The sequence below is a fragment of the Rhamphochromis sp. 'chilingali' genome, assembly GCF_963969265.1.
Source record: "Rhamphochromis sp. 'chilingali' genome assembly, chromosome: 14".
Classification (NCBI taxonomy): Eukaryota; Metazoa; Chordata; class Actinopteri; order Cichliformes; family Cichlidae; genus Rhamphochromis; species Rhamphochromis sp. 'chilingali'.
Window position 1 is genome coordinate 6,454,830 of NC_137941.1, and position 26,431 is coordinate 6,481,260.

General features: G+C 40.2%; 1 protein-coding gene and 1 long non-coding RNA gene across 9 annotated transcripts in view; one reads left to right on the forward strand and one right to left on the reverse strand.

The window, feature by feature from the left end:
• Nucleotides 1-25,760, reverse strand: part of tns1b (tensin 1b) — a 195,444-nt gene extending 169,684 nt beyond the window's left edge. For 2 of the 8 annotated variants that reach the window (XM_080904042.1, XM_080904037.1), the window contains exon 1: nucleotides 25,412-25,758. In XM_080904042.1, the coding sequence (XP_080760168.1) occupies nucleotides 25,412-25,510 (99 nt within the window). In that variant the 5' untranslated portion in view covers nucleotides 25,511-25,758. Of the gene's footprint in view, nucleotides 1-2,839; nucleotides 2,975-25,411 lie in introns of those variants that run through there. The other 6 variants (XM_080904045.1, XM_080904036.1, XM_080904041.1 and 3 more) reach the window with 6 other exon arrangements.
• On the forward strand, nucleotides 238-14,745 carry LOC308410601. Its single transcript, XR_013974210.1, has 5 exons — nucleotides 238-611; nucleotides 690-863; nucleotides 10,699-10,815; nucleotides 11,366-11,442; nucleotides 11,619-14,745. It is a non-coding gene; the product is annotated as an uncharacterized lncRNA (long non-coding RNA).
• Nucleotides 25,761-26,431: the final 671 nt, after the last annotated feature.

Consider the following 26,431-nt stretch of genomic DNA (forward strand, 5'->3'; position numbering starts at 1 on the left):
GATCTTTTTCCAAACCTAACCCAGTAATTTTAATGCCTAACCAGTAATAATATTTCTAATAATATATTTTAAAATGATGTGTAAAAATCTTTGGCTTCAAACTTTGGCCTCTAGCATGATCAGTAACACGAATCGCTACAGCTCCAACCTCTCCAACTTCTAAATATAGACATTTTGTTTTCTCTTTTTTCCATTTATTTCATGTTCAAAAGATTAGCGATGAGTAGGGATGGGTATCGAAAACCGGTTCTTGTTGAGAACCGGTTCCCACTGTTTCAATTCCTTGGAATTGTTTGCCATTTTTGCAAACGATTCCCTTATCGATTCCAGTCGCCCCGAATGACGTCACCACGTTGCGGAGCGTCATTTACCTGGCAGGAAACACGGCGGCTCAAACGCTCAAAAGTTTGATTATACTTTATGAGAACCGATGACAACAGGGCAACTTGCAAAGTAGATATTTCATTTAAGGGAGGAAACACTACGAATATGCAAAAGCATTTGCTCACAAAACACGCGATGACACGCGTTTTTAATTCCGCTCCGGACTCGTGACTCTCAACCCAGCAGCAGCGGTAACGTTTGCACGTCCTCTCCCGTTAATGCGGCAGGTAAATAATCAACTAACAGTGCATATTATGTTAGCGCAATCTGCCTTATTACAAGACCTGCCATTACTGTACATGTAGGTGACCATGATGAGAGAGACAGACAGAGTCTGGCTGGCGCTCGCTGGTAGTTCTCGCTGCAGTCTACCGGTAGCGTCTCCTTTCAGGCCAGGATAGACTAATGTCACCGAGCAGTGTCTAAGTTTGTGGTCAAAGGCTTGCACCCATTTGCCACAGCAGATGCCCCGATTTTTGGTAAGTGAATGTGTTTAATTGTGGGCAGGGACATTACTGGATATTCTTGTGTAATTGCCACAGAACAATTTATGTTATACTTTGTTATTGCTACAGAAGAATGTTGCAGCTTTAAGGCAGGGATGACTCCTGGAGTTGCTTTCTCACTGCATATGCTTTATTTCACAATCAGATCGATTCGATAACAAAAACATACAGCAGCTCCTCTCCTACTCCTAGCCCTTCGCTGCGGTGGAAAAAAGAACGACTTCAATCCCCTTCAAGGAACATACGTACAAAATAGTTTTCCTGATACACCAATGGGGCGTTCAATGCCATCTTGTAAATATGAGTACTCTGGCAGAGTAACAGTTCAAATAAGATAAGATAGAACTTTATTAATCCCTCGGGTGGGTTCCTCTGAGAAATTCGACTTCCAAAAAAAGCACAGCAACGACCAAAGTTACAGTTACAGAACTGTTATATATATATATATATATATATATATATATATATATATATATATATATATATATATATATATATATATATACACACACATACATATACACACACACACACACACACACACATATAAATACAGAGACAAATATAAATAAAATATACAAAGGGGATAAATAGAATAAATAGGAATAAAAAATAAAAATACAAGAACAAACACCAGAACAAACAAGCAAACAAAAAAAGAAGTGTGGGGTACCTTTGAACCAATGAACAAAGTATAACAATTTATACTTTTTAACATAACCCGACCCCGTCAATATGTGATATGTCTCACAAGAATATTTATTTTATTATTTTACATTTACAATTTTTTTTCCTGGGGACCCTGTGACACCCCATTGAAGAGCCGTAGGCTGTGGATCTCTTAAGATCTCACTGTTGGGTTTGTAAGGCCATGTTACTCCTAAATTTCTATCTTGTTCAAAAAGAAGATATAAAACAAAGCTCTGAGCTAATCGACCTTAGTGTCCTCCTTTTTAAAAAAAAAAAAAAAAAGAATCGATAAGAGAATCGATAAAGAATCGAATCGTTAAACAGAATCGAAAATGGAATCGGAATCGTTAAAATCTTATCAATACCCATCCCTAGCGATGAGAGTCCAGGTTGTCTGCCATCCAATGCAATTCATTTATTTTAACAAAAATATACTTGGATCCTTGTCTATTACTTCTTACATTTTAATATTGAGGTATTTTCGAGGGGACTTTTATATATTTTAACACAGCTGAACTATGTTTCAAACAAAGCTCATAAATACAACACTTTTCACCTCTTACAAGTCCAAGCAATACTGAGCCTGAGACAAATGGAAACAATATAAGCACTGTGACAGTCAGACAGTGTCTTGTCTGTCTCTTTTTATTTCTAAAGCAGAAAGCAGTGCATAAAACAATAGGAAGAGCAGCTGAAACAACACTAGCAGTCACTTTCCGCTGTAAAAATGACATCATCTACAGCACAGAAATCAGCTGTATGTAATTAACCTTGACAGCAAATCAGACTAAACTGAACTTTTTACAGTTATCTGCTTTACAAGTGGAACGAAGGACCCTGTTAACAACAATCTTACAACCTCTAACATTCCATGAGAAACAAAAGCCACGACTCCAGCCAAAAGCAGGATAATGATTAAACCTTTCAGTTTTAAAGTCCTGCATGGACAGTTTGGATCAGCATGAGTCATCCTACTTTTTCACTCAATAAAAATGTTTACAAACTTAACCAAGATGTAATACCACATGTGAAAATTGTTTTTTGTCAGCTCACTTACACAAAGGGGAAAACTGACAACAGAAATCAAAGAGGCCAAAAAATGTCGCAACAATCAGAGTTTGGAACATTGGAAAGTGGTTGAAACAGTAACCTGAAAAAAACAACAGCTTTGATGCTGTGCATGCTAGGGCTGACCTCAACACCAGGAGCAACACCCTGATCACCCACAGTTTAAAATGACATGTTGCAACAGCACTTACCAGCCAGAGGGACATCGCAGTTCACTTTGAAGACACCTGGGCAGTAATTCCCTTTAACAGATCCGTAGCTTATTGAACACCGAGCTAGCTTTTCTGGGATTAACACAGCTCTGTTAGTCCCCCACAAAGTTGGATGCACATACCAAAAAAAAAAAAAAAAAGAGCCTGACAGTCTGGCCCTTATCCTGACATACTTCCTGAGCTGTATTGTTAGTGCAGGGAGAGGAAACACGCACCGTGGAAAGCCAGTGTCAAGAGATCATAACATGGAAAGTGAGAATACCAGGAGCTATTGTTTGTTCTGATATTTTTTTGCATTTCTTGTAATTTTGCCAAGGTCAGAGGTTAAGATAAAAACAGCCAGAGTTGCTCTCTAATAATCTGTTAGAATCTACAACTTTGACAGATGCTAGCACATTTCAAATCCAGCAAATTATAAAAACTAAAAATTTTACTTCAGAAAAAAAAAAGCTTAAAAATCATATAAAAAGTTCAATTTCTGATTTGTTACTTAAGACTCATCTTTTTTTTTTTTTTTTTGGGGGGGGGGGGGGAAGCAGTAAGTATAACTAACTTAAAGACAAGCTAGCAAAGAATCTCTACATTCCCACAGACAAAAACCTGTATGTCAAAGATGTAGTCACTATGACCTCACTGACTATAAACATGAGCATTTTTGTCACCATCACAAGAAAGTGAGAAACCAAGGACCTTATGGTTCGACAGTGGAGATATAAACCACAATATTTCTGAGTCTTACTGTATACCATGAAGTTATCTTGTATTTTACTCAAAATGGGACCATAAATTACAAAATTAACATCAAGCTGTAGCAACTAAAACTTGAAATCAGAGATAGCATCAGCAAATCAGGAAAACTATTACTGATTTCATTAATTAAAAAAGCAGTGGGGTCATTTTCTCATATATTTTCATACAGTTCAGACTTCTTTTGCAGCCAACAGTTGTCCCCTGTTGGCCATTAGAAAAAACATGCAGGTTCAAGGCACTTAAGCATTGGATGACAAACAAAAAGTTAATTGCATTATCTTCAACAGTAATACTCCCATTCAAAAAAAATCCAAATTTACGGCATGTTTTTGACTTTAACAACATTCTACTGAGGCTTCAAACCAGTATACTAAACTACTAAGACCATAAATCAAGACTTAAACTCAACAAGGCTTAATTTTTCAACCAGAGTTGTCACCCACTGCTGGCATTAGAAAGTCTGAAGATTTAAGGCACTTTATATGAAGCTTAAAACGTGTAGGTCAGAAAATTTAAGACATCAATAAACTTCACTAAACAGAAAATCTCATTCAAGACGTCGGTGATACATTTACCTTAGAAACAGCTCTCCTACTGTTTGATACTTTTGTGCAAAGTCCGGCACTCTCGCTTTTAACTAAAAGCCAGCTTCACCCCTTCACACAAATTCTAAAACACATCAACAATTAACCTAACATACTTTTCTCTGAGAACATGCAAAATCCACAGAGAAGGAGCGATAACAGGCGTAAGCATTGCTCCGCCATCTAACAGAGTTTGGAGAACACAGTTCTTATTTAGATTTAATGGGCTTAAAATCAGAGGTGAGCTCTGTGGGGCTAAATCTTTTTGAGATCTCCTTCTTCTTATAGATGGAGAGATTTTTGTGAATCTGGCAAGTTTGATGAATATAAGAATTTTTTAAAAGGGCTAACAGAGGAAAGTGCAAAGCTGAGAAGTGCAATTCTCTGTGGGTACTGTCTATAACATTATGCTGCCCTTTTTCCTTTTTTTCGTGTTACAGGAGGTAGGAAACTCTTCTAAACAGATAAATTAAAGCACTAATGTGCTGGCCGAGGTGAAGAGGTCGGCCCTTTGCGACAGAGTCTTTTCTTAAAGAACTAACTCCAAACTAAACAGCCTTCTCTTTTGTTTTTTAAAACAGACCCTTAATGGAAACCACCTCAGGCCTGACAGATTCATTGCTACTTGTCCGTGAGTTAGGAGGGGACTCTTAGAAAGCAGAGTATGCAGACTGTGAGCAGCCCGAGTGGCATGGAACATTAACATCTCCCTCCAGTTTCCTTTTCTCTTCTCCACATGACTTTTACAAGCTTTTGAAGAAGGAAGGGAAATTTACTTTGCTGGGGGACCCAGAAAAAAAGAATGCCAGATTCATTCATTAAAGATGTAGACAGCCAAAAAGAAAAAAGAACTTGCTGGGTCTGCTGCAAATTCCTTCCACACTTAGTGGAAGGTACTTAACAATGTTTTAATTGCTTTTAAATGGTTTTGGAAGTGGGAACATCAAGGGTTGATCAAAGACACATCTAAAACACGAGTACCCATCAGCAAATTTTGCATGACGGTCTTCTTGCTCATCATAGATTGTCTGAACAAAATAAACATATAGTAATAATGTGGACTCCGGCTCATGTAGGTATTGTGGGTAATGAAAGGGCAGATAGGTTGGCTAAAGCAGCTGTTAAAAAAGTAGATATAGATGTACAGATACCATTGTTGAAAACTGAAGGGAAAAGTATAGTTTGGACAGAAAGTAAGAACTTCTGGCAAATGGCGTGGGATAATGAAACAAAAGGAAGACATTTATATAGTGTACAAAACACGATAGAAGTTTAAAAAAGTAGTGGATTAAATAGTAAGGAAGAGGTTATTGTAAGTATACGAACAGGAAGTGAAGTAAGAAGAAAAGTCAGGAGATGGTAGTAGTGCAACGTCTTTGGATGCAAGCTGTCGTTAAACATGAAAGAAGAAGAAGGACGCATCTAAAACCTGCAGGACACCGGCCCTCGAGCCCTGGGTTTGGACACCATTGCTATAAAGGATGGATCCAGCTCTGGTGATGTCGCCCACTGATTTCTGAGATCCAATTCTTAAGCCTCAACAAGAATGTTTCCACCACCTTGGTTGCAAAAAAGCTAACGAGGTGTACATCTTACCGAGGAAGGGTTGGTCTGTTAAATCGCATGCTCAAAAGACTTGGGATTGACAACAATTGTCCTCCTTTTTAAAACTTTTTTTTTTTTTTTATTAAATTCAACATGACCCAAAACAAGTGACTGAGCCCATGAAATCAGCAGGAGAGTGTTTACATAGGACAGGTCAGAAAGCAGTTTTCCCCCAAAACACAGCTATCGCCATCTGGTGGCCTTCAGATAGAACATAACTTTTTAGGAACTTCGGCATTGGGTTTATTTTTTTCAACCCAGAAGCTACGTCCATTATTATACTGTCTTCTGGTTTCCCCCTTCATTTGTATTTTATATATATATTTATGTACTTGTTAACTTATCCATCTGAAGACCAGAGTTAGCAGAGTTAAAGGCATGGCCAGTATGACTGACAGGTGTCACCACCACTGATTCAAGACACTGAGCTGGACTTCTTGACTGTTTGTGTGGATTGCTTTCAGCACTTTGGTCAGTGGTTGCTGGGTTTGAAGTGTTTTATAAATTAAGCTGGCTAGGCTGGGCTTGGCCTTGCATCCATATAGTTTGAGGAACTATGCATGCTTGATAATCAAAAGGCTAGCATTCATTTATAACCATTACACTTCACCCCCTCCTCCAAACAAATACCAGTGAGTGATTTCATGGTCCATCCTTCACATTCAAAAGGTTTTTCCTATAAACAGAACAAAGTAAAAATGAATGTGTTTGAAAAACATTTCCGAAAAGTCTCAAAGTCTGTTTTTGTGATGGTATTGAAAGAAAAAACAAAGTTGCACTTTGTTTTCGTAGACCATCAACTTCCCACATCTATATACCCACACATCTAGCTTAAACACAATTTTCATAACAGTGTAGCGGCAGTAAACAACTATAAACACAATGACTGACAGCTTAAAGCATGAGAATGTGTTTCTGTCTGTGCATGTTGTAGTAGATGGAGGGATCCTGTGTGTGTTGTAAACACAGTGAAGCTCTGAGCTTAAACCATATAGGATTCATTCTTCCTAAAGCCTTTCTAAACCCCCCCACCGCTGGATCAAAGCCTGTGTTGTGGGCTTGGTTTGTGACGCAGGGGGGTTACTTTTCTGGCCGGCTGTTATTGTCCCTGAAAGTGCTAAGCCATGAGTGAGGCCTGTGTGGTGAATGCTGCTGCCAAGAGGAGTGTCTGAAATGTTTGTAGTCCTCCCTGCCATGTGTGCTGCGGATAAGGCAGAAGGCCTGGCTTTAAATTGGACGTGCATGTTGCATAACCTCACATTTGTCATGTCTGATTAAACCACACGAACCCCACATAAAAGCCAGCTCTTGCTTTAATATAGATAACAAAATACAACACTGACTGCCCCCTGCTGGCCTATTTTCTCCACAGTCACCAAATGGATTAATTGTTTAAGGAAAGACAGAAGTTTCTGACTTCGTGGCGGAAATCATGAACATGTTGCTCTCTATGCAAATGTTAGGAAGCCACATGGTTAGAGGCTCAGACTGTAAACATAGCAATGCTGCTTCAAATAAACACTAAAAGACCATTTCTATTACTGTGCCCTATTTCACTTCCAAATATGACCGCAGAACAACAAAATATGAAGATGATAAAACAAAACAAAAATAAAACAAAAAAAAGAAATGACACCAGGCACCAACCTGAGACTTTTGGGTCAAATTCCAAACCTTTGTAAAGTTTCTGTTTCTGCATTTTTCAACATTTTCAACCAATAAGATGTTAACCTTCACTGTGAGTGCTTAAATTATTCTACACAATCAAAACTAAAAGTGTGTTAAACAGAACACAGTAACCACCGGTCACTAGGGGACAATGTGTATTCCCCGACTGGTTGGCTAGTTGTTGCTGAAGGAAATCTGTCAAAGAGGGTGCTGAACTAAAAACCTTTTTGTAATTGCTTTAATTGCTATTAGGCTGCCATAGTTCAACATAAAGGGCATGAAAGATGGTGCGTTTTCTGCAAACACTCACCACTTATACTCCGAGCTGTGGGGAATCTGGAGAAAGTGCAGCACCAACCAAAAACAGATAACGTTCAGCTTCAAAGTAAAAGCTCTGTCTTACCATTTCTACCAAAACATTTCAAAATGGGCAACTTTGTTTTGGGTTTGCGTTTCACAGCTTTAATTACGCTGCTCAAGCAGCTTGCAAGCGATTGCAGAGATCCTGACATCTTCGAAGGTTGATAATCACAACAACCTTCTAGCAAGGAAAGCATTCACATAGACGTTCTCAATGCAGCACGATATACACCTGTATGCAACCAACTTCTCCTACCGACAGCCAACATCCATTCACCAGCCAGTCATGGATTACACACTTTTCCCTAGTGAGAGGTCAGGTGGTCACTGACTCGTTTCTAGTCCTGTGTGACTCCACTTCTGGACACCATTTACACCATCACCAGTTTTTCAGTCAAAATAGACAAACATTTAAAAACAAATTCTCTCAAACGTGCAGTCATTTTTTTTTTTTTTTACTTTATTTAATAGAAAAATAGATTACTCTGCAATCGGTCACAGTAATACTACAGCAACTACCTCTGCCTTCACAGAAGTGGATGTCAAAGATGTTACCAGGTACGCGAAGACACCAAACGCAGCAGGTATACTGGGGACTTAAGAAAACAGAACTGTTGACTGACAGCTAGCGGTGAAATTTTACACACTGCAATTTTATACTCCATCTATAAAGAAATGACACTATAATAACAATATATTATTCCTTAGAGTTCCAGTTTAAATTCAGATCTTATTTTCATTGACGCCATTTGTTTCCCTTGCACGTGCTGTCACACTTCCAGAAAGTCATAAATGCAAGTGTTTGCAGCCTCCACCCTTTAGCCTTAAGATTTATACACTGATGACACTGAAAAATAGATTTCAGTTACTGCACTGTATAAAAATGAGGCTAAGATTACCAGCAGACCTTATAGAAGTAAAAAAAAAGTTTGTGTGTATTTGTCTGTGTGTGGTGGTTGTGGCAAGGACACCCTGCCTGTCAGCCTTAGATGTGATACACCCTCTGAACATGGAGCTGCATTTCTTCGCAGCACCCACTGTAACCCATGGCGATGGCGAGCCTGCCCAGCAGCCAGGCATTATGCAAATGTAAATCACGCTTGACTGGCCACAAGACTGTGTGTGTGTCCATCGCATGGCTTCACATTTCACCCAAACTTTATTGGTGCCAGTGGTCTTTTTGTCTGCTTTAATTGAATTAACTTCTCAGAAACAGACCTTTGCAGGAGAGCGATGGGACGTAGCATAGCCATCAACCCGGCACGGGAGCTTTTAACTGTGTTTATACTGGAATCATTTAATTCTTCTGAAGGAAAGGGGGGGGGGGGGGTCTCATTTACTTCATTTTATAACTTGATAATTCTTATTTTTAAGAGCTACATGACACATTTGTCACAGTCACAAAGCAAATGCATCGTCAGCACCATCAGACTCACTCCCTTTGCTTGGAAAGAAAAAAAGAAAAAAAAAAAAAAAAGTAATTTAAGCTCCTGAAAAAATTTTTCCTCAATCAGCGTGCTGGCTTTAGAAATGCATTCCTGCATGAACAAACTATTTTCTGCCAAAGTCAGAAGAATTTCTTGTTGTTTCACAGGACATTTTTGTCTCTGCTCCTCTCACTGGTTTACAGTGGGTGGGGCTCGCTTAGCCTAACTGTCGTCACATGTTCCTGCGCATCAATCAACATTTAGCAACATAAAATAAATCAAATCTGACTAAACCACAGCCACATAAATTAGCCTTGTTTTTAGGTTAATAGACGTAGAGGAATGTCACAAATTGAATGCCAAAAAAATAAAAAATAAAATACAATCAACACACCATAAGTAACACTTAAATTTATGGTAATTATTCCTCAATTTGAAGCTATGGGCATTTTTGTGTAATTACGTGAGTAAGTCTCAGTTTAAGGTACAAAAACAGTCAATGGTAATGTCCCCATCTGCTGGTTAAAAAGCACAGCATCATTAAACCCACATCGAGGAGACCTGAGCTCCACTTTGAAGGGTCTGAAAATCTTCAGATAAAATGCATCACTCTGCTGTTGTTTTGACTACAAGGCGCTGTCTGAAAGAAGGAATGCGTTCATCCTTTCTTCTTTCACTTCGACTGCGGACAAAGTGTCGTGGTGTCCCACCCAGATGCCAAGCAAACAGCGTCACATGGTTTCCTCTGGCAGATAAAAGGGTTGTGGAAGTCCAAATGTTTGGCCAGTGTCTAAGATAATGTAGCGCAAACAGGTTTCTGCCATCTCTATGTGTTTGATTTATGCAGACTCGCAGGCGTGAATGGACTTGAATTCTGCAGGGTGATCTACGGTGGCATTTCAGTTAGATGTGCATCAGACAGCATATAACGCTGGCTCTGACTCAAATGGATATAAAGAGCCCAAAAGTTTCCCCACTGCACAGAAAAGTCATTTTGTGTCAAAAGAAACGCATTTATTCAAAGAGTCAACAGGGAAGTTCAGGAAGAAAGGCCTGTTCTGCTTTTCAGGCTGCTCATTAACTGGCAGAGCATGCTGCTGCTGTCGGGAGTTTCTTTATCCAGATCTGTTCAGGTCAAACACATTGTGAATTCAGCCAAACAACACCAGGGACTGTTGAGATTTAGGCTCACAGCCCTCGGGTCACTCTTGTTATTCATCTTCACATTAATTTCATCACTCCTGGGAGGCAGGAATAGCCAAAAATGTTTCTTTATAACTCACAGAACGTACATTTTCATGTTAATGTAGCCTGGCATGCAACAGTGATTTAATAAGCTAGAAAATCTACTTTAAAAAAAAAAAAAAAAAACCTGCTAGAACCTGCTTTTCCAAAAATTAAAATTCACAGTTAAGAAATAAAAATGGCATCTCTGTTTCTGCAGAAATTTCACTTCTTGTCAAAGGAACTACTGACTTCAGTCAGGATCATCCATCTGTTTTCTGGAGCCTATCCCAGCTTTCATATGGAGAGAGGCGGGGTCTCTCCCTGTGATTGACAGGTCGCTGCCACAGATTACAACACACACTCATATTTACACCTACATCTCATTTAAAATCACCAGTTAACCAAACATGCACGTCCATGGACTGTGGAAGAACACCACAGTACCCGAGGAGAGCATGCAAACTACACACAAAGGCTTCAGCTGATGATCAGATTCAAACCCTCAAACCCAGACGTCTTTGCTGTGATGGAGCAGTAACGCCGGCACATCACCTCAATGATTAGTACTCAATTTCCAGTACTTGATGGTTTAATTTTAGTGGTATGGCTCTGTTGTGCGTCTCAAACAGTCTCACTGAACAGAGCAGGATTCAGTGACAACAGACTCTACAGTGAAGCAATGAATGTGCATAAATGTTGGACACAGCCATTGAGATATCAAACACTGATTAAGTCCTACTGTGAAGCTTGGGCCGTTTGGCCACCTTGATGTTTTAAAACCACACATGACAAACGAGAGGTGGATAAAAAATATGCTTGCTTAATCCTTTTACTATAATTTACAAACTGAACATCAAGTTTGCATTTTTGTGTTTGTTTTGTAGAAAGAATGCAGGTTTCAGGGGAGTTTGGGTTCCAAAGCAGCTTGCAGAGGAAGACATCATGTGAACCATCAACTAATGTAGGCTTTCTCTGAAATGCCTGATCTTGACTTATTGCACTCTGTTGTATTATTTCATGGATGAATGAATAGTAGAAAGTTTAAGCATGTGTCACAGGAAACTGCCTTTAAGAATTAAACACAATTACCTGATTTAGAAATCAATTTTCAACTGTCTTTTCTTTTCTTTTTCAAAGGTGTGACTGCGTACCCTGGGCCTCAGTTTTGGCAGCTCACCTCTTTTACTCCATAAAAGACCCTGACATGCTGAGAGCTAATCCCAGAGTCTAAATTTAAGAATGCACATGTGTTAAAGGCTTGGCTACGGTGGAGCTTAGCAGTAATATAAGACAATAGCACAAAAGGGATCTCAGGAATGTGCCACAAAAGTGAAAGTGCAGAGAGAGGAATGCTATGCAGTGAGGCGATAAGTAACAGTGTCGCGGTGGAGGGAGCTGCTCGCTGATAATGCAGCCATTAAGGCAACTTGTTCAGCTTCATCTAAAACCATTAAAGGCACTTTATCTAACATTAGACTGTTAAATTCATTATTGTTATCTGAGAAAAGAGGAGGCAAAGATTTCTCTGAAAGATGGCGTGCAGAAAGTTAACAGATTTAGTTTGTCTTTTGAACCCAAAAAATGTGATGCAATGTCACTTTGCTGCAACAATTAATTAGCATTTACGGTACAACTGCAACTGCAGACATACATCAGTCAAAATAAAGCACATTTAATGGCAGAATAACAGTTCAGGGCAGTATAGTGCGAGTATAAGATTAGTACAACTCTGTTCTTATGTAACTATGAGTCATTCTCATTATCCCATGTCAACAAGTACGATATTACTTGCATACCCAGAGTAATATTAGCCTCCAGTCAGAGTTGATACACAGACCTAACACTACAACACAATAAGGTGGAGGTATTCAGGCTATTTTCAGATTCATGCCACAAAGCTGCCAAGGCAGATAGGCACGCAGGAGGCAAACAAGCAGCAGATTATGTTCTGAGAACTCCTGTGACTATCGTGATGTAAAATGAAGTGGGATTAAAGGGTAAAACCCCTCAATTTAGGTAATCCAATATGTCATTCTTTCAGTCTGGGAAAGTCCATGAAGAATCAACGAAACCAGACCTGCATTAAAGCCAAATGCTTTTAGGCTTTTACAGCCATATGTATTCTTTTCCTCCTTTGCTTTGATGCGTGGGATGAAGCACAGTTGTCTTTGTCCCATACAAATAAAAACAAGATGAATCAGGAGGCAATGCACAAAGAAACGAAACTTAGCCAATAATAATAATAATAAATATTTCAGTTACTAAAACGTCCAATTAAATACATACTGTTTTCATACTTAATTAAAAATAAAGGAAATCTGAGTCTAATATCCATAATGCCTTTCAAGGGTGTTGCTTGAGTGGCACTGAACAGTTCTAAAGAGTTTCAGAGTGAGAGATGGAGGATAAAAGAGTGTCCTTCTTCTATGCTATGTCCTAAATGCATTAGAAACTTCATCCAGTGCATAAATGAGGCTTCAGCAGTCTGGGCTCAGTCAAACAGACCAAGGATTCTGAGATTTGTCCATTATCTCATCGCTTTCCTTTTTGAAATGTAAGTTTTCTTCTTAGATAAACGTTTTCTTTCATATGTTTTTAAAGGTTAGCAAGAGTAGCAAGTTTTACAACAGTGCTGTTTAGGATGATATGACGGGGTTATTCAACATGCTGTCAGATATCGCCAGCATCACAGGGGTAAGCATAAGATGTTACAGTTAAAGGTTTTATACTCTGCAGTTGCATCGCTTGACTTTCATACACGGAGTAAGTTTACGGACAAAAGTATCGGGATGCACAGTCACTTAATCTTTGAGTTGTTTGGGAATCAGAGGAACTCACCCATGTATAAGTTACAGAGCGTGTTCAAGTCCTGCGGTGCATAGAGCATAAAAGTCGCCAATGCTCTGCTGACTCAGTAACTGCAGACCTCATCTGGCATTAACATCAGCACAGAAACTGTGTGCCGGGAGCTTCATGGCATGGGTTTCCATGGCCAAGCAGCTCCTGTAGGTGTAATCTGTAGGTGCCCAGTACTTTTGTCTTTACAGTGCATGTTTAATTACCAATTATTTCATACTTTAGCTTTTACTTGTTGGTTAGGTTAGGCACTAAAAACAGCTCTTTTGGAAATAAAATATTCTGACTTGTGACAGGGGATCTTCTGCAGCCACATGTGAAGACTGGGAAGCGAGCAATCTGTGTTACCGCTACAACATGGCACAGACAAGTTGTGCTTAATGGCTGGAAACAAAACTGCCGTATCCAACCACCTGCAAATGCAAACAGGCTGGTTTATCATCATGTCAAATAATCAGCTATTGATCAGAATAACTTTGATTATGTTTTTTTGCATAATCGAGCAGCCTTATAAGACACCAATGCCCAAAATCTCTAGTCCCAGTGCCATTTACAGCCCTGCCTGCAGTAGACAAATGCAGCTGGAATCATGACAAGGATAGCGAACTAAAAGCATAAAAAAAGTCTGCAGACACATTCCAATCATCTAGATATCATTTTAATCATCCCACACGTGTGAATCTAAATAGAATCACTATATTTTCAGCTTTAGTGTGAACACGGGCCTTGGAGCCACCCTAAATAAACTCCCGGCCGGCCCATGTGACATAAATGCGCGGCATGTCGTCGTGGTCGTGTAGGGTTTCAGGCGCGTGTAACAAATGTGCAGCATCGCGTCCAAGAGTGTGATTTAATTAAAGATTCCTTTGCCCTGTGCACGGGGTGGGACACGCCTGCTCTCATTAACAGGGATCAGGACAGGAACGTGAAACATGCAACTTTTTTCTCTTGTTTTTTTTTTTTTTTTTCTCTCCTTTTAAATGGCGGGCCTCTGAGTTTCTGCTCGCATTTTACTAATAATAACTGCACAAGCTTTCACGACAGAACAAACTACCGTTGTCCCCTGTTGTTACATTAAGGGCCCTGAAAGCCACCATACATGTAAAAAAACAGACAAAAACAAACAAACAAAACAAAAAAAACAACGCTTTTTTAGTTACAGGAATATGGATAAAGACACAGCTTGATGCGTCAGTGTGAGGAAGTTACAGGACTGGTGTCCAATTACAGAGTTACATACTTTCTATACAAACACTTTTTATATTTATTGGACACTTTATGGTGACGTTTCATCATACCAATTGTGCCTTCTTATTTGTTTTGTTTTTTTACAGTCTAGAAACCACATTCCAGAGCAAATACCTATGATATTCCTCCTAAGAGGGATGTGTAAGTGAGGAAATCTATCCCTTAAAAAAAAAGGGGGGGGGGGGGGGGGGGAAGAGAAATGAAAACAGTAAAGGCAAACTGGCAACAAAGATCTGCCTCAGCTTGTTACAAACATTAGTGCAAAATGGAGAGATGAAAAAAATCTGGGGTCTTTCTTCCTGTGTGTATTCAGAGTAAATGCAGCATGTCAAGGGGGGGTTATTACGCCCCCAAAGAAAAACATTCTCCTGATGATGAAAACATGATTGGGCGACCTGGGCAGCCCAGCCTAACTTTTGCTCCACTGTCACAGTAATTACCCTTGGAGCCCTGTGGCATCAGACCTTGGCGAAAAGACCCCGGGAAAAGAGAGGAGGCACAAATATCAACAAAAGACACATTTTGAGGCAAAAAGGATGCGACCTGGGAGAGCCGAGCTGCCTGTCCATCACTCGGAAGCGTTGTGAATGGCTACAAAAGCCCCCAGAGCGACACTTTGTGGGATTTCGACGTTGCCAAGAGCGAATGCCACATCGCCTTGCCAAGTTTTAGGAGCGAAGACAAGAAAATTCACCCCCCTCAAACACACACACACATAAAAAAATATCAACAAAACTGGAGCATAAAAAGGCCACATTCACAGCTACACAAAGCCATCGAAGCTGGATGGTATAAGACCAAACAGTGTGTATTAGGTAGCACTGCTGCAACAAGGTCCGAGGCCGAGGTGCAAGTAAGATCTCAGCTTTACGTTCTAAGAAAAGAAGCAAACAACTGGGACTCTGGAGGGAAAATTTAGCTGCTCTCTGCTTTAATCTATTATTTCGACTGTCATTCTATCCACTGTGCTTTGCCAAGTGAATTAAAGACACTTTAAGAAGCTCATTTTGTATCCCTTTATCTTCTCGTTCCAGAGGCTTTGTGGCAAACGTCACGCATCGCTGCATCAGTAATGTCCTGAAAGGCTATTTGGAAAAGAAATATCCGCTCATCGGATTCACACATCCTCTGCCTGCAAGGCTTTGAAAGTAGAAAGCTGTTTGACTCCCAAAAGAAAGAAAAGGCCAAAAGTCGGATAATTACACGCCTGCTGTTGACATAAAAACTTTTTGATGTGCGTGCATTAATACTACATTTGATATTTAACGGCAAATAGTTATGATTCGCTATTATTAAAGCAAATCTTTCCTTCTGCTTCATATCTGAACAAAAAGTTTATGTAAGATGGATATACAACTCAATTTTGTAAATTATGAGTGTCAAACATAAGGCCCGGGGACCAGAATCAGCCTAGAAAAGACTCCAATCTGGCCCACTGGACAGCTTTGAAAACATGAAGGTGGGCATAAATTTTTGGGATGGATGACCATCATGTATGTCTGACTGTAAGCCAGTGTGTCTCATTCATGCACACAGGCAAATAGTCACGTGCACACTCACAGCCACATCCTAACATTCATCAACTCTAAACGTTCATAACAACGGACCTAATCAGACGTTTATCTTAAAGAACCTAACAAAGGCAAAATGGCTAAAGCTACAGCTATCATACCAGAGCCAGATACAAATCAGCAGCCAGTTATAAGAATAATCATAGAGATGAGTGAAAAAGAGAGAAGGGTTGATATCTTGTTATTGTAGTAACGAGAACATACCCGTCTAGCGAACCTGTTTTGTTATACAACAACAACAACAACAACAATCTTTATTTATAGAGCACATTTAAAAGCCTTGGGCATACCAAAGTGCTTTACATAAAACAATAAAAGGTTCAAACATTGATAACGGATAAATAAAAATAACGAGTTATGTTCATAGATAGAAGCTACCAATAAGAATGACTACAGCACATGGGTAATAGCAAGATAAAAGCTGTACCACCATAATAAAAGACACCAATAGAAAGATAGGAGGGAATTAATACAAGAGGTCAATAGGTCACAGCAACCAAACAAACAAACAAACAAACAAACCAGCAATTAAAAGGTGGAGAAGGCAAGTTTAAAAAGATATGTTTTAAGCTGTGATTTAAAAGAATGAATAGAATCAGATGCCCGGATGCCAATCGGGAGATTGTTCCACAGCACAGGTGATATTGACAGTTTTGCATTATGAATTTGTTGCCAGGGACAGATCATCAACTCGAAGAACTCCTGACTCATGGTATTCGTTGCAAAGTTTATTGGGTTGTTGATAAAGATGCAAAGAGACAGAGAGTCATTAAAAGTGCCTCATTTGAGGGGAACAGATTCACTATATCAAGATTCGCAATATGAGATGAGATAGCCTTATTTAGTCCCAGAGACAGGAATTTCACATATCAGGATAAACTTACTGCCTTTGTCATCTTCTGATCTAAATCCTTTGCATAACAACTTGAAGTCGAAGACAATAAATCATTCAGTCCAGATTGTCACATGCTCCATTGAAAGCTTGCAGCATCAGAATAAAATGTCTGCAAGAGGTTAAATTCCTGTGTGTGCAGGCATTAAAAAGGGAAAATGATGGGGGTTAACTTTTGCTGAGGCATCACGCCCTTTTCCCGGTCAAGTACACAGTGGGCACCTCTCCACAGAGGAACACACAGAGAGGGTCTTGTTCTGTAGCCCATGTGCAGGTCAGTGCCGGCAGGTAGGAGTGAAATGATAGGCCTCCCCAGAGACACGGCACAGAGGACACACTGTTTCCCAAAGCGAATGCATTCACTGGAATGCAATATGGGGCAGCAGGTAACTCTCAGTTCACCGCATACCTTTATCGAAAACTTTCAAATGCCAGGAAAGCCCCCGCCTGCCATCTGACACTTTGGTGGGAATTCAGAAATAGGGGAGTTTGAGAGCAGCACCTGACAGGCATCGAAATGAAATGAGGATTCATTTCTTAAGGAAGGAGCAGTCCAGCATATTACTGGTGTCAGACTGGCTACTAACACAACCTTGTTTCGCATTTTAAAAAGTACTTATGAAAGTCCTATAGACAAGTCTGGATTCACAGAAAAATGTACTGATTTAAATGCAGAAGGAAAATCTGAATGAAAACATGCTAAATGTCAAATCCAACACTGAAATTTCATTTTAATTCAGTTTAATTGTCACACCTTTAATCTAACTCTAAGAGGAATAAAAAAGCCAGAAAAGGGCTGAGATTTTCAGCCTTCCTTGACTTAACCAGTTAACATGAAAACAACAGCAGCACTGACCGTGAAGAGCATCGGCACAGCATCAGCAACCAACATCCAGTTAAAGCCTTCTTTAAAACAGCAGTTAATTCATAAGTTAACATAACTCTGATCAAACCAAATAATGGGAAACTTTAAAGGAAAATATGAGACAAAAATACAAACCAGAGGGGAAAAAAAAAAAAACAATAACTACTGTAGCAAGTGGGCTTTGTGATATTCCTTACACATTCCTTATGTCAGCCACTGGTTTGTGGACTCTCCAAAAAAATAAAATAAAATAAATCAAGTTGTATATTTTAACCATCAATCTTGTTCATTTTTTTCCCTGTTTTGACTGAGAAACTGGAGACATTGTGCAGGTCAGCACAGTAAGAACTCTGCCACCAAAAAATACCCCACTTTTTCATGCAGTTTACAAATGAACATCATGCTCACAATCATGCTGTTGTAAATTAGACTTTAAACTAGAGAGTAAGACCATTACTCTCTAGCAATGGGATAATGAGATCATAAATCAATTAACAAGCAGGATGTTTTTTTCAATAGACGTTTTATACGTTACACTTTTTACTACAGCCAGTGAGTGACCGCCTGCTGGGTTATTCAGAAAACGCTGGTTTCATCCCTTCATCATTTATTAGCTAGTCAACATAACACAGAGGGAGACTTTTGTCCACAAGATCTGTTTAGAAGAAGTAAAATACATCTGTGAGGTAAAAATCTGAAACAGTTTCTTGTGGCTGCCTCCCTTCTTTCACCAATGACCTCCCACTTTCCTCTGTCATTCAACAGATTGGTGGTTTCAGCCCTGCATGGCTACTGTGCAGATCTCCAGATGTGCACGACTCCACGGCTGGCCTCCTCAACTCCTACCACATCCTACAGTTTAGGCTGTGAACTGGCAGGAACTTGCCAGAGATGGGCTTTATGGTCAAAAGTACCCACTAAATTCTTAGTCAGCAGCATTGTACATAGGGACCACCTAATAAAAATTGGTTCATGCCCCAACCTCACGAGTACTAATGGTCTGAGCTTAAGAAAACACCTTTGCCAATCCTAAATTATATCCAAACCTACTTGGATCCTGTCTGAAAAAGTTACTCACCCCCCGAGGTTATGCCACAGGACAATGATCTCAAACACACCAGCAAGTCCACCTCTGAATGGCTCAAAAGATTTTGGAGTGGCCTCAATCCAACCGAGATGCTGTGGGATGACCTTAAACAAGCCGTTCATGTTCAAAAACTCTCCCGATTGACTGAATTAAAACAATTCTGCAAAGAACACTGAGCCAAATTTCCATCACAGAGATGAGAGAGACTCACTGCTAGCTGTCACAGTTCTGCCAGCGTTGGGACAACCAGTTAAAAGAAACAAAGCTCGAGGTTTAATTTATATGAGCAATATGTTTTCCTTCTGAATGCAGAACTGATCAGTAATTTAAGAAATGGTCAAGATCAATTCTTATTCTGCTTTGAACTAACTGTTCCGGTTATCTGGGCCTACACAACCAAACCAGAGTTCCTTTCTGTATAGAACTGCAAGGCAAAGCTGCTCTGAGGGCAGGAGCTAAAACAAACTGTTCACTGCCTGCCTGGGCAGCCAAAGTACACAGCAGCACCAGCAAGATATTTCTCCAGGATGTTGGTGGACCTAACAGAAGCCAGACAGTGGATTCTGGGCATTTATAAAACAGGTAAGCAGACTCTAAAGGCAGCGCTAAGCCAAAAAGAAAAGAAAAGAAAAAAGGAAAAAAAAGAAAAAGAAAAAAAAAGAGCATGAACCCAGCTGTTCCCATTCAGCACTAGTCATCAGAAATACATTAATTTATATTTAAACACCCCAATCTTAGCAGTGCTCAGCCTTTGGCAACATGTATCAACTTTCATGCTAACAAAGCATACTTTGTTTACATGCAAATGTGCAGGCTGTATGTACCCAATGTATGTTGTTGTTGTTTTTTTAAACACCAATTGTGCATGGAATTCATTTACAGAGCAACTTTATTTTGATTCCAGTGCAAAGTATTTAAATTGCCTCTTTGGCCATCTACCACTGCAATGCTCAATTTACTGCCAGCTTATCTGGTGTGCATGGCACGTGCCACCAAACAATAACCCACTTGACAAAGCAGCATACATAGCAATAGACCTTGCAATGGAGTCATGTTTCTCTCCACGTGATGAATCCACTCTTAATATACCCACATGGCTTGGTCTGCTAAGTATCTCTTAGGGTGTGCCCTGGCTGGCTTCACAAAAAGCATATTTTAAAAGGCAGGGCAATTACAAGGACAAAATAGCCTACAAATAGATGTGGATTTCCTCCAGTTTAAGCTGAGGTGTAGACACTTGTGCAAGTTAACTGACCATTGTGCAGTCTGTTTCATGAACATATGGAGCCAAAGGAGAGGAAGAAACTAAAGAAAGGAAATAAGAGAAAGACATTTAGGACACTCAACTACAGTAATATATGTTCAGTTCTCTCAGCTTTTCTCAATATCAGAAGCTCTTCAAGAGTTAAAAAACAAATAAAGCAAGATAATGTTTTGCTGTAGAGCTACTTTTTTTTTTTTTTTTTTTTTAAACACATCAGCTGCTCACCACTTGTCACCAGGAATTCAATTGGCTATTCTGAGCTGGAGGCAGCTTGCCAAAGTTTTATATGATGCGGTTACTTTAGCACTTGCTTCTGGGAGTCAGTCAAACTGAAAGGGTTGGTGCTAGCTTGGATCAGCAGGAGGAAAGCTCTGCCATGATTGGTCATTCAGCTGTTAGACAGCTCTTGATATCTAGCCTTACCGGACAATAACTTTTTACAGTTTGCTCCATAGACTATATGCAGGCACCCTTTGGTTTCTGAACACCATGTTTTTCGCTTTGCCTATAGTATTTTGACCACCAACATGTTGTATATTTTGGAGACAAAAGCTTAGCTATCATGCTGGATTTACAGTTGTGTGAAAAAGTGTTTGCCCCCCTTTCTGAGTTCCTATTTTTTGTATGTTTATCACACTTAAATGTTTGAGATCATCAAAGAAATTTAAATATTAGACAAAAATAACACGAATAAACACAAAATACAATTTATAAATGAAGGTGTAGGCCACTCCAGAGTCTTCATTTTGTTTTTCTTAAGCCATTCAGAAGTGGACTTGCTGGTGTGTTTTGGATCATTGCCCTTTTGCAGAACCCAGGTGCACGTTTGAGGTCACAAACAGATGGCCGGACATTGTCCTTCAGGATGTTTTTGGTAGAGAACAGAATTCATGGTCTATTTACCACAGCAAGTCTTCCACTTCCTGAGGCAGCAAAACAGACCATCACACTACCACCACCATGTTTTACTGTTGGTTTGACGTTCCTTTTCTGAAATGCTGTGTTACCTTTACACCAGATATAATTGGACACACGCTTTCCAAAAAGTTCAACTTTTGTCTCGTCAGTTTCCCAAAACTCTTGTGGATCATCAAGATGTTTTCTAGCAAAGCAAAATGTTTATGTTGCTTCAGCTCAGCAGTGGTTTTCGTCTTGGAACAGGCCATTTTTGCCCAGTCTCCTTCTTATGTTGGAGTCATGAACAATGACCTTAACCGAGGCAAGTGAGGGCTGCAGTTATTTGGATGTTGTTCTGGGGTTAAAAGTAGAGCTTTTTTCCCAATAAGTTGAATACCTACCATGACTACTCCCTTTCAGTCAAATCTCACCAATAGTCTAGAAGGAGTAGCAATTCTTGCAGATCTTAGACTTCCACTGAATAAGCTCATCGGTCCTTTGATTGAATGAGCTAAAGAAATCACAGTTTATGTTGTTTTTGATGGATCCCTCTGCCAATCATCTGTCGGTGCATGTGTTCCCACTGTATCACAGCACCTCGCAGCAAAACAATCTCAGGTCCCCCTCATCTAGATCAAAGTCTTGATTTTATATTTTGTTCGATCGTTATCGCTCTTCAAAGTTCGGTGCCTTGAGCTTCCCTGAGCACTGCTGACAGGTGTATCCAAAACTATCTTCTTCATAAGGAAAACAAACCACAAGCATCACACGTAAAGTAATCTGTGTGCACCTGAGTACACCACCAACGCACACATAGACATGAAAAGGAAAACAAATGGTATGCAAAAAACCCTCTGGGAAGCAAAGGTTTTCAACACAAAGGTCGACAACTTTTAGTCCAGTTTACAGCTTAAAATGCTTGTTAACCAAGTTTCTCTTTAACACTCAAGCTAAACTAACTAGGGAACAGCAGGATTTCACACATGGACAATTTTAGAGCTTCTTCTTCACCGCTCCTTCAAGCGACTGCTGATTGTTTACACTCAGCATGATTGACACTTGGCTACCTCATTTGAGTGACTATTTTAAACGCTTTGGCACTACTTCATTACTGGAGCCACAGCTCTGCTGGCAGAGTCAGGGCATTCATTTCCCACAGCTCTTAGTGTGCCCACAGCCCTAAACGCCTCAGTGCCAGCTGCTTGTGTGCACCACTGGCAGCTCAGCACATCCAGGAAAAGTCACCCGAGATGCTCTAAAAATGTGTCTGTAGTGTTACCTCCAAGCAGCACAGGATTACACTAGTTAATATAAAGTATGTGTCTGTGCTATGGTGGGCAATAGATGCCTATTATTTAAGAGATTAAAGGATTTTCCTTCCACAGTACTGATGCACATGGTGTCATCTGGTGATTCCCCACCAGGGCGGCAGTTGCAGCATGTTAGATGGAAAGATTGTTGAATAGTCTGAATTTAAAAAAGAAATCAAAAAGCACAAATAAGTGTTTGACAGAAGAATGCCACATGCACTTAACTACAAGGCATAGGTTACAACACAGTGGCAACTTTGGGACACCCTCGCAGGAATTTGCAGTTAGCCTGTGCCTCTTTCTTTTCAGTTTAATTCAGGTGTTTTTCCAAGATTTCCAAAATAAGATAAGATAAGATAACCTTTATTAGTCCCACACGTGGGGAAATTTGTGATCCCACTTCTCTCTTCTTCCTTGTTTTGAAAGAATGAAAATAAATGGAAATAACAGACTTGATGAAGCACTGTTAAAAAAGAAAAAAAAGTAAAAATTACGACAAAGAACATTTCATTGTCCGTTACTGAGAGAGTCCTGAAAAAGTCACACAGATATTTGCACCTGCACACGAAACATCTGCTTTCACTTCGAAGTGTGGTTAGTAAACACGCAGCAGAGCAAACATGGAGCTGGAGGACCTAATCAGCCACTTCTACTTAAAGCTAGTTGGCTTTAAACAGCACTCAATGTTGGGGAACCTACATCTAAATGCTTAATTTGAGCAAAAGTGTGTAGAAATACACACGTCAAATCCAGTCTGGCCCCAAAACCCTCTCAGATACTCAGGAAACGCCACACAACAGCAAGTATGAGATGAGCGGAATTATTCACTTTGTTAGAAGCCAAAACAAAATGAAACAGCATTCATGGAAATTAAGTTCAGGTTTGTAAACTTTCATGACATTTTAGAAAAGCACATAAGATACCTTAGCAATAAAAACCAAGAAGAAAGAAAGTAATGATAACGACTGCGAACATATTAGACATATTGTAAAAGCCGAAACGGAACTGGGCCAAAGCTGGTGCACTGGACATAATCAAAATATATACATTTAAAGTAGAAAAACTCGCACCATCATTTAAACAGAGGCTTCTCAGACAGTGGGAGGCTCTAAGGACCAGAGTGGAAAGAAATCTAAGTTGGTTGTTTTTCCAGCGAAACTGGAACTGCTTCTTACCATCAATGGCACCTAGCAAAGCCTTAAATGACCCTTTGAACATCTCACTCAGCCAGCAGGCCCTGCAGAAGCAGAATACCTCCACGCAACGTTATTTGTTCCTTTTAATTGATTTTCTCAATAAACTTAAAATTTTGTCTCCACTCTATGGATCCAGGACATCATACAATTCATGTTGAGACCCGACACATGAGCCACAACAAAGGTTTTAGAAACACAGGCTGATGTAAACAGTTGCCAGCAGCGCTTCGGGAGGTCGAGAAAGAAGCAGTGTGTATCATACCGGCACAAGCATGCATTTATCCACACATCTGCAGGCTGCACAGGGGTATAAGAATGTGCATCACAATGTGATCACAAGAGAGCACAGAGGTCTTGATTTGCCAGATTCTGATTGCAGAAACGCAAAATTTATGAACAAATACAAAGAAAGAGGGAAAAGACTGTTAAATAACTCCCACCCTTGGAGCAAGAAGCACCTTTTGAGCTTATCTGTAGGGCTACAGGTTAGAAATATCTGATCACAGCAGAAAAAGATTAGAAAAGGGAAGAAAATGCAAATAAAGAGGCTGACACGGGCATGTGATCTTGAAAGTAACTAAAATGTATCATAAGTGCAAAAGCTGTATCAGATTATTTTCATCACGCTAAAAGTATGATAAGTTAGACTCAAGATTAACTTCACACATACAGTAGTTTATGAATGACCTTAAAAAATTCCTCTGAGAATGATCAGGTACAAAGACTGGACTGAAAAAAGAGTCACAGCCAGTGTCCAAAGAAAAACTTTGAAAACCCTTCAGAAAGCCTAGAAGAAATGATGGGTGGCTTATGACTTTTGCACAGCACTATAGCTCATTCTAAGCAGAGAGCCTAAAACCATATTAACTTTTGGGGGGTCAGACTTTGGAAAACTTCCTGATTACCTCTAAATTACACCAAACCAACCGGAGGCTGTTCGCAGCTGCAGTTTGGCATCGGGACTGATCTTCAAAGAGAGCCTACAGCTCAAAGTTGATTTTCCTGTCAGAGAGGTGCTGAGAGGTGGGTAGTTTATCTTCTCAGAGCGGCTGAAAGACTGGCTCAAACATATCTAAAAGTGTTGATGTGGCACAGGTCACAGCCACGCTAACTTGTGATTTAAACTTGACCCTTTACTGAGCTACTCTGAAGGCTCCACCACCGCAGACACAGCAGCGGAGGGTAAGAGAAAGAAAATGTAAATTATTTCCATGACATCACCACAGGTAGCTCCTTTGATGCGTGTTTTTGTCATGGACTGAACTTGGACTTTTCAGAGTTGCCCTTGGCATCCATTGTAGTGAATGGTTTACCTCATTTCCTCCCAGGAGCAGTGTTTGAATGCCTAATGTCAACGCAGGAATTAGACGCACACTAAACCTGGATTGATGCTCGTGAACAGGCTGTTTCTTGTTCATTTAACGAGCACTGGATATATCCTGCTCTCACTGGGTGACTTATTGCTGGAGAGAATCTGATGTTGCCTGCAATCGACTTTAGCAAGCGGAACCAAAGGTCGATAAGTCTTATCTGATGTCCTACATAAAGAAAGTCATCTGGCTTATGTACTACACACACATACACACACGCGTAAGCAAATAAACAAACCGAGCCTGCAGCGAAAACAACCTGAACAAACACGCAGGCAAGCCCTGTCTGTTCTTTTGCTAAAATTGGACGCCCACTCGTGTCTGCGCACATTGGCCACCCGCGCGTTTCCCCCCTTCTGGCAACTTCTCCTTACCTTCTTCGGGCTTCCTTTCTTCTTCTCCTCCCCATGGTGGTAAACAGGCATTTGCAGAAAGTCCTCTTCACAGCAGATGAAGCTCACCGAGCATCCCATCCGAGCAAAGCCAGAGCGCACACGTCCAAACCCATTCAAAGACTCCCAGCACTCGGTGCCCTTGTTCTCTCACGCCACTGCTGCAGCTGTAGGCGCACTAATTACTGCTTCATTCCGCTTAAACGCATCGTGAATCGGCGCAGTCTGTGCGGCATCACTGTGCGCTGTTTGGGGCGCGGAGAAGTTTCCAGGAGTTTGTCGCACTTGTTTTCGCCCGCACGCGCAGACTGAGCGCTTCCCACTGCAGACTGTGGAGGACGAACAGGTAGCCTGCAGCCTTAAACACTGAAGGTGTTCCTCCCTCCCTCTCTCGCTCTCTCTCTTCACTTCATTTATTCGGACAGTACACACTAGCTGTGTTACATTACTGTAAAGACTGAATCACGTCCATTTCTGTCCTAACAGGTACAATCCACACCAATGCTCTCCCTCCGCCTTCCCCGGGGTAATTATCTGACCTCCAGGTAAACATGTGCAGGGGTGTGTCCAGAGATTGGCGGCATCAGGTGGTACAGGCCCAAACTTATTCCACTGCTTTTTTTTGTTTCTTTTAATGAGTTCCAGTGTTTGACATATTCTTTAATGTGTATTTAAAAAGGGATGACGCTGCATCCTGTGACAGGTGAACACACCTGCCAGGACATGTTTTAGTATTATACTGGCATGCAGCTTGTTTTACACTATAGATTTAAAGCATGCATATTATTTAATAATACAAGTTGCACATCCTTCTTACACAATGTCAGTCTTACTTTAACTGTTTCACTTAACTTCAATTATACTTTCCTTGTTTTTTTTTGATCACTGTTGTAAATACATAAATTCCTGCACTATCTCATAGTATGAGGTCCTGTGTGTGGCACTTTTATTTTAACCTTGTTGTTTATTGTTGTGTATTGTAGACTGTTCTATTTTTACTCT